The 7,500-nt window shown below is 41.9% G+C and overlaps 1 protein-coding gene across 1 annotated transcript in view; it reads left to right on the top strand.

Annotated features, from left to right (window-relative positions):
• The window catches only part of LOC148724004 (adenosine receptor A2b-like), a 3,017-nt gene extending 2,607 nt beyond the window's left edge, over positions 1–410 (top strand). The window contains exon 1 of the mRNA XM_088732076.1: positions 1–410. This exon is cut by the window's left edge and continues 2,607 nt beyond it. Within this exon, the coding sequence (XP_088588202.1) occupies positions 1–33 (33 nt within the window). The 3' untranslated portion in view covers positions 34–410.
• Positions 411–7,500: the final 7,090 nt, after the last annotated feature.

The raw sequence follows: 7,500 nt of genomic DNA, 5'->3' as shown, positions 1-7,500 counted from the left end.
AGTGACTTCCCTGCAGAAGAGACCAAACGATAACATTGAGGACCGAAATTACAGAAACAGAGCATTTTTATTCTGAATTTTTTTTTTAACGATGTTAGGTACAGAAGAACTTTTTTGATCTTGACTTTTATGATCTCCTCCCCAATCCAAATAAATTCGATGAGTGCGACCCAGATTTAATGTTGAATCAGCCCCCTACTCAGAATATTATTCGGTCTGCAGTTTTAATAAAATGCTAGCAAATACAGGCGCCAAATATTGTCAGTTTTTCACTGCAATATTAGAAGTCTGCTTTTATATTACGTCATACCATGTGCTCCCATTGGACCTCGGGAACTCAAAGGAAAGTGTGTGTGAGATCCGTCATATTGTCCGCTAGTGTTGTCATGTAGTACTCGTTGCGTTCTTAAATAAAGAACATAGTATGATAATAATAATAATAATAATAATAATGATAATAATAATGATAATAATAATAATATTTATTGATTTGTATTGCGCAAATATAAATCCAGAGAAAAAAATTTTCATCTGCTCATAGAAGGCAATATTGTGACATGGATGTCAGGAGTGGGATAGATTTATACCAACGGAGGAATTCTCACTGCTAGGACAACCAAGAAAACCGGTACTTACGATCTTACAGTGTTTACCACAAGGTCTTGTTTTATCGTAGGATTCAGCCAAAATGAGCGACTTGGTTGGCTTTGAAGTACCAAAAATGGACTCGACTCCTGGCCCTGAAAGGTTAACTAGATTCAAGAGATTCCGCCAGAAGTTTGAACTGCTACTTGATAGACCATTAAAAAGTCGAGACGGCACCCAGAAGTGCAAATATGTATAACTGTGGTCTGGTGATTATGGGCTAGACTTATTTAATACATGGGCGCTAACCGATGATCAACAGAAAGACCTTAAAGAGTATTGGAAAAGATTCGAAGATCACGTTAAACCGCAAGCAAACCATATCTTGAACAGGTATTACCTACGAGGTTTGAAACAGAATAACCTTCCCCTAGCCACCTTCCTGACTGAAGCAAGGTTACTCATACAGAGCTCAGGTTACCCACCTGACTTACACGACGAACTCATGCGTGACACATTAGTTTTTGGTACCGACTCGGAAGAGGTCACACAAAAATACATTGCCTTCGGCAATGATTTGACCTTTGCAAAAGCAAAAGAAATCGTACGAACTGATGAGGCTACCCAGATGCAATTGAAAGTAATGAGTGACACTACAACCCCAAAGCAAAGAAGAAGGGGAAGTAAATGCAATGAGCAAAGGAAACAAGCCCGGAAACCAGTCCCACCAAAGGTACACCAGTGGTAGAGGAAACAGACGACATGACAACAACCCAAGACAGTGCTACAGATGTGGGGATACACCACACACCAAAGTTCAGCAGGGCCCAGCCACTAGAGTAGAATGCTTCAACTGCAATAAACGTCGTCACTTTAGCAAAGTTTGCAAGTCTAAAGCAAGGTCAGATGTGATGACCCTACAGAAAGAACATCCTGATGGTGTAACAAGTGAATGCTCAAGCTATGACAACGTCTTCCTGGGAACACTAGAAGCCTGAGACAGCTCCAGCACCTCAATGATCGCAAGCATTGAACAAAAAAAAGCGCCAAAGCCATGACTGACGTACAAGTCACAATGGACCCCCATGATGCACACCTGATACCTCTTACCTGCAAGATTGACACTGGTGCAGAGGTAAATGTTATTTCCAAAGACGATTATGATAGACTCAACCTCGGTTCCCAGCAGATACCCCCTTGGCCCGACGCAGTACAAGATTACTGTCTATAGAGGCCACATCATCAAGACCCTTGGAACCTGTTCACTGTACGGCCATCAAAATGGAGGTATTAAAGAAGTCATTTTCAATGTCACTGATGTACTAGGACCTGTAATGCTTGGTTGTAAAACCTGTGAGGAACTCGAGCTGGTAAAATTTATTTGCAGCTTACAAACCTCCAAGGAAGACAAAGAGACTCGCTCTAAAGAACGCACACTATGCAAACCGTGCCAGAAAACAAGAGGATACCCTAGCCCTCTAGATACTCAAACATGCCCCCCACTAGACAAGACAACCTTCTTCAACAACTTCGGAGATTGCTTCAAGGGCCTGGGAACCTTTAACATGAGGCTGCTTATCACATCACCTTGGACCCCAACGATCAACCTGTCATACACGCACCACGTACCGTGCCAGTACATCTTCAAGACATGTTTAGAAAGGAAGTCGACACCATGGTAGAACTTGGTATGCTCATACCCGTAAGCGAACCCACAGACTGGGTTAATAGTATTGTCCTCTCTGAAACAACTAACGACAAAGGAGAAGTCACCAAAATCAGAGTCTAACTCGACCCACGCGACTTAAACAAGGCAATAAAGCGTGAACATTACTACACCAAAACAATTGATGAAGTAAGTGTTTGGGGCTGCGTCGGTGGGGGTAACCATATAATGCAGGATGCAAAACGTGTCCTTTCATTCACAACACTGAGAAAATATCGGGACCCAAACGATCCATTAAGATCACCGATCACTTCACGTGCACCTCCGCCAATGTAATCTACTGCATAACTTGCACTTATTGCAAAAAGATTTACATCGGCGAAACAGGCAGAAGACTAGGTGACCGATTCCGAGAACATCCTCGCGACGTGGAGAGGAATGACAAGGACACATCGAAACCAGTCGCTAGACATTCTGATTTACCTAACCATTCTAAGCAACACATGACAATCTGCGGTCTTTCCTTACACTTAGGTAGCACGGAAAGCCGGAAAACTATTGAACAAAAGCTCATCTTTCAAACCGGCAGTCTAAATCCCACAGGTATCAACGCACGCTTTTCATTCATTCCACTAATTTATTCGTGTTTTTCTCGTTGCCATGTTCCCACCAATCACGTAGCTCGTTTTTCTGCCTTCAAAAGCATACACAACCCACAATTTCCCTATTCGCTCCGAAGAAGAGCTAACGCTCGAAACGTCAGCTTTTATAATCGTAACGGTGGCCAATTTACCATTTCAACTTTGTTAATATATTCAAATTGATGAAGTAGTCACACAGCTTAGTGGTGCCAAACTCTTTAGTGTAGTTGATGCCAAAAAAGGCTACTGGCATGTACCATTAGATGAAGCCAGCTCCTACCTGACCACAATTAACACCCCGTTCGGGAGATATCGTTTCACCCGGCTCCCCTTTGGCCTCGTTGTATCGCAAGATGTGTTCCAGAAACACTTAGATTCAGCACTAGAGGGCCTGAAAAGAGTCACCGGTATTGCAGACGATACATTCATATACGAAGCTACAGAGGAAGAGCACGATGTAAACATGGTAAACCTCATGATTAGATCTAGGAAAAGGGGAATAAAATTCAACAAGGAGAAAGTACAGTTCAAATGTCAGGAAGTTAGCTTCTTTGGCCACAAGTAGACCCGGGATGGAATTAAACCAGATGACAGTAAGATATCTGCAATCCAGAAGATGACGCCACCTGAGAACCGCAAAGACCTCAAACGCTTCTTAGGCCTTGTAAACTACCTCACAAGATACTCAGGGCGATTGGCTAGCCTCACAGCACCACCGTGAGAACTCACCGGGAAGGACATAGCCTATGTATGGGGACCTGAACACGATCACTCATTCAACCAGGTCAAACAAGAAATCATATCAATGGGAGTTCTCAGATTCTTTAATTCAAATGTCGAGTCTATCATACATTCAAACTCACGCTTCCCAGAAAGGACTAGGTGCTGTCCTCCTGCAACAAGGGCAACCTGTATGCTATGCCTCAAAAGCATTAACAGATACAGAAAGAAACTACAGCAACATCGATAGAGAAACACTTGGTGTAGTATGGGGCCTTGAGAGGTTTAACTGCTACATTTTTGGGAAGCACTGTACAGTAAACACTGATCATAAACCTCTTGAGTCGATATTAAGAAGCGATTGTCCAGTTGCCCACCTAGATTGCAGAGGTTCTTGATGAGAGCGCTAAAATACGACATCACTGTCAACTATGTGAAAGGTCCAGATGTACCAATAGCCGACGCCCTCTCAAGAGTCAGCCCCCAGCCTGCCCCTACCAACGGTCAACTTTCAGAGATATGTGTCCACCACATCACACAGCACCCCCACGCAACTCCAACAAAGCTACAACAGATCCGTTACGAAACAGGGAGAGATTCTACATTGTCTCTGCTAAAAGAATTGGTCTTTGGAGGATGACCACAGAGAAGAGAAGAGTGCCCCCAACCGCTACATAGTTATTGGAATTTCAGAGAAGAGCTTACCATCGAGGATGGCTTAGTACTAAAAGGAGACCGCATCGTGATACCTCCTGCTCTCAGACATGAAGTCTTGAACATCATACACCAAGGCCACCTAGGGCAGGAGAAATGCCTTTTGCGAGCACGCACATCTGTCTTCTGGCCTGGAATCACAAAGGAAATCATCAACCAAGTTAACCAGTGCGGATCCTGCCAGAAATACCGAAAAAAGCAAAGAAAGAGCTAATACGACAACCAGACCCCCCACACCGACCATGAGAAAGACTCAGCTCGGACTTGTTCGAATTTAAAGGCCACCAATACCTCCTACTAACAGATCAATACAGCAGATTCCCTATCATCAGGAGACTAGCAAGCACCACGTCATCTGCAGTTATCAACCATCTAAAGAGCATCTTTGCAGAACACGGCATCCCTACGCAGTTAATGACCGACAATGGACCGCAGTACAGCTCAGCAGAATTCAAGCACTTTATGAACGTCTATGGAGTAGAGCACATTACTAGCCCCCCTTTGTACTCCCAATCCAATGGGCTTGCATTGCTGAGCGAATGGTGCAGACTGTGGAGAACATTCTCCAAAAGTGCGATGAAAATAAAGGGGACCCGTACCTTGCCCTTCTGTCCTACCGAGCCACTCCCTTGGATCATCAACTGAAGTCTCCAGCGGAACTTCTCAACAACAGAAAATTGAAAACTAGGTTACCTATATGCCATAGAGTCCTTCTCAACAATTCTGACCATGAGGCCATGAAAAGTAAGTTCATTACCCGTCAAGAGAAACAAGCCCATTATTACAACCAGCATTCAGGACCATCCAAAAAGCCATTCGAATCCGACCAACCCATCTGTATGTACGATCACCATTCACAGACCTGGGAACCCGGTGTTATTGTAAAGCCAGCCAAACAGCCAAGGTCTTATATCATCAGATGCAGCAGTACAGGTGCCACCTATCGGTGACATAGGCCCAACTGAGACCAGACACGACTGCAGTAAGTGTGACACAACGCCAACAGATGGAAACCCCAGTATACCAAGGTTCTGAGATACCTCAGCAGGCAACTAGCCCTGCCCCAGTTAGCCTTTCTCAGAGATCACGGAAGGGCAGTACAGCACCCAAACCCGTGGTCTGGCGATACAGAGCCACCGAATAACGTTCTCGGGGGAACCTCAGGCACAGCTGGAGGATATGTGACCAGATCTGGGAGGACTGTGACACCCACACAAAGGTTGGATTTGTAAGAGTAGGGACACTGAAGAATAGACTTATAAGTATAAGTACATCGAGGAATATCCTTTTCAACCAGCATTGTAATGTTCTGAAGATAGAATACGTTCCATTTTCTTTGTCGTTATTATTATCATTATATTAACAGGAAGGGAGATGTCATATTACGTCATACCATGTACTTCCATCGGACCTCTTGTTGTCATGTAGTACTCGTTGCGTTGTTAAATAAAGAACATAGAAAGAAATATTGTGACATCTGCCTAAAACCCTAAATTTATTGGAAGAACTCTTATACTCCCTTGATACCAAATTGAATATACTTGGAATTACAGAAACCAATTGGGTGAGAATTCTGTTAGTAATGTAAATATCAAGGGCTATAATTTATTTCATACAGACTCCCCAACAAAGGCGGGTGGAGCCGCTCTGTACATTGCTAATAATCCCAAAGCTGTGCACAGGTCTGATATTAGATTTGATATAACACTAGTTGAATCCTGCTGGGGAAAAATTGATGCTGGCTAAGGTAAAAAGATTATAATAGGCTGTATCTATAAGCATCCTACATGTGATTTAGAACAGTTCCACAACCAACTAAATGATATAATCAAATCAATTAATTTCAATAGGCATGAAATTTACATCGTTGGAGATACCAATGTAAATTTGCTGAAATTTAATGAACATGTTCAAACTGAAGAGTTCTTAGATATGCTCTATGCCAACAACATCTTACCAATTATTACCAAACCTACTAGACTTACTGACCACACAACAACACTCATAGACAATATATATACAAAGTGTTGCCAAAATCTTACCGCTGGAATTCTGACAGTTGACATAACAGATCATTTCCCTATATTCTGCATAGTCATAATCAAGCCCACACGAAACAATGACAGAAAAATATATTTTCGAGACTATTCTAAATTCAATGAGGATCCATACTTGAATGATATAAATCGGATTGCTTGGCATGAAATCCTCAATCCCCAAAAAATCTAATGAGAAGTTAAGGGAGGCAATTAATACTCTGAATAAAATTGTAGACAAACATGCTCCTTTAAACTGGCTAGCCAAAGTAAACAAAAGCAACTTAATAAGCCATGGCTCACTAAGGCTATCCTAAAATTGGTAAAAAGGGAACGGAAAATGTACCGTACACATTTCTTAAGCAATGACTCCCAAAAAAAGGGAACATAAAGATTATGCAGCTATTCTTTCACATCTTAAGGATAAAAGTAAGAAAGGCTACTATAGCATGGAATTCTCAAAGTGCAATGATAATCTTCAACAAACTTGGAAACTTATTGGTGCTCTTGTTAAAAGGAAAACCAAAACTCAAGCTTTCCCCACAAAAATTGCCTATAATAACAGGACTTATACACAAGAAAAGGATATTGATTGCTGATTTATTCAATAATTTCTTTATCAACATTAGGCTAACTTTAGCACAAAAAATTAAACCTGATCATACGGACCCTTTGCAATATATAGAATCTATGCCATCTAACAGCTTTTACCTTACTCCAGTAACTCTAACACAAGTGTTTACATTGTTTGCAGGGCTAAAAGAAAATAAAGCATCACTCGTTATTCCCAATAAACTTATCAAACTTGCATCCGAACAGCTCTCTGCACCCTTCACTGAGATATACGATGAGTCAATGTCATCAGGGGAGTTTCCTGAAGCCTTTAAGATATCAAAAGTAACCCATATATTTAAGAGCGGTAGTGTATCTGAGCTAGGTAATTACAGACCAATAGCAGTTATTTCTCCCTTTAGTAAAGTGCTAGAAAGGCTAGTGTATGATCAACTTGTGTCCTATTTGTAGTATGGTATCCCTGTGTATTATGTGTACGTATGTCACGTGACTAGCACAGGAGGAGAGATCCGCCGTCTTGATTAAAAAAGACCTGTCGTTCTATTGACATTTATATTTGTCTCGT

The sequence above is a fragment of the Stylophora pistillata genome, chromosome 9 (assembly GCF_964205215.1).
Source record: "Stylophora pistillata chromosome 9, jaStyPist1.2, whole genome shotgun sequence".
Taxonomy (NCBI): Eukaryota; Metazoa; Cnidaria; class Anthozoa; order Scleractinia; family Pocilloporidae; genus Stylophora; species Stylophora pistillata.
This window is presented reverse-complemented; position numbering and strand designations above follow the sequence as displayed.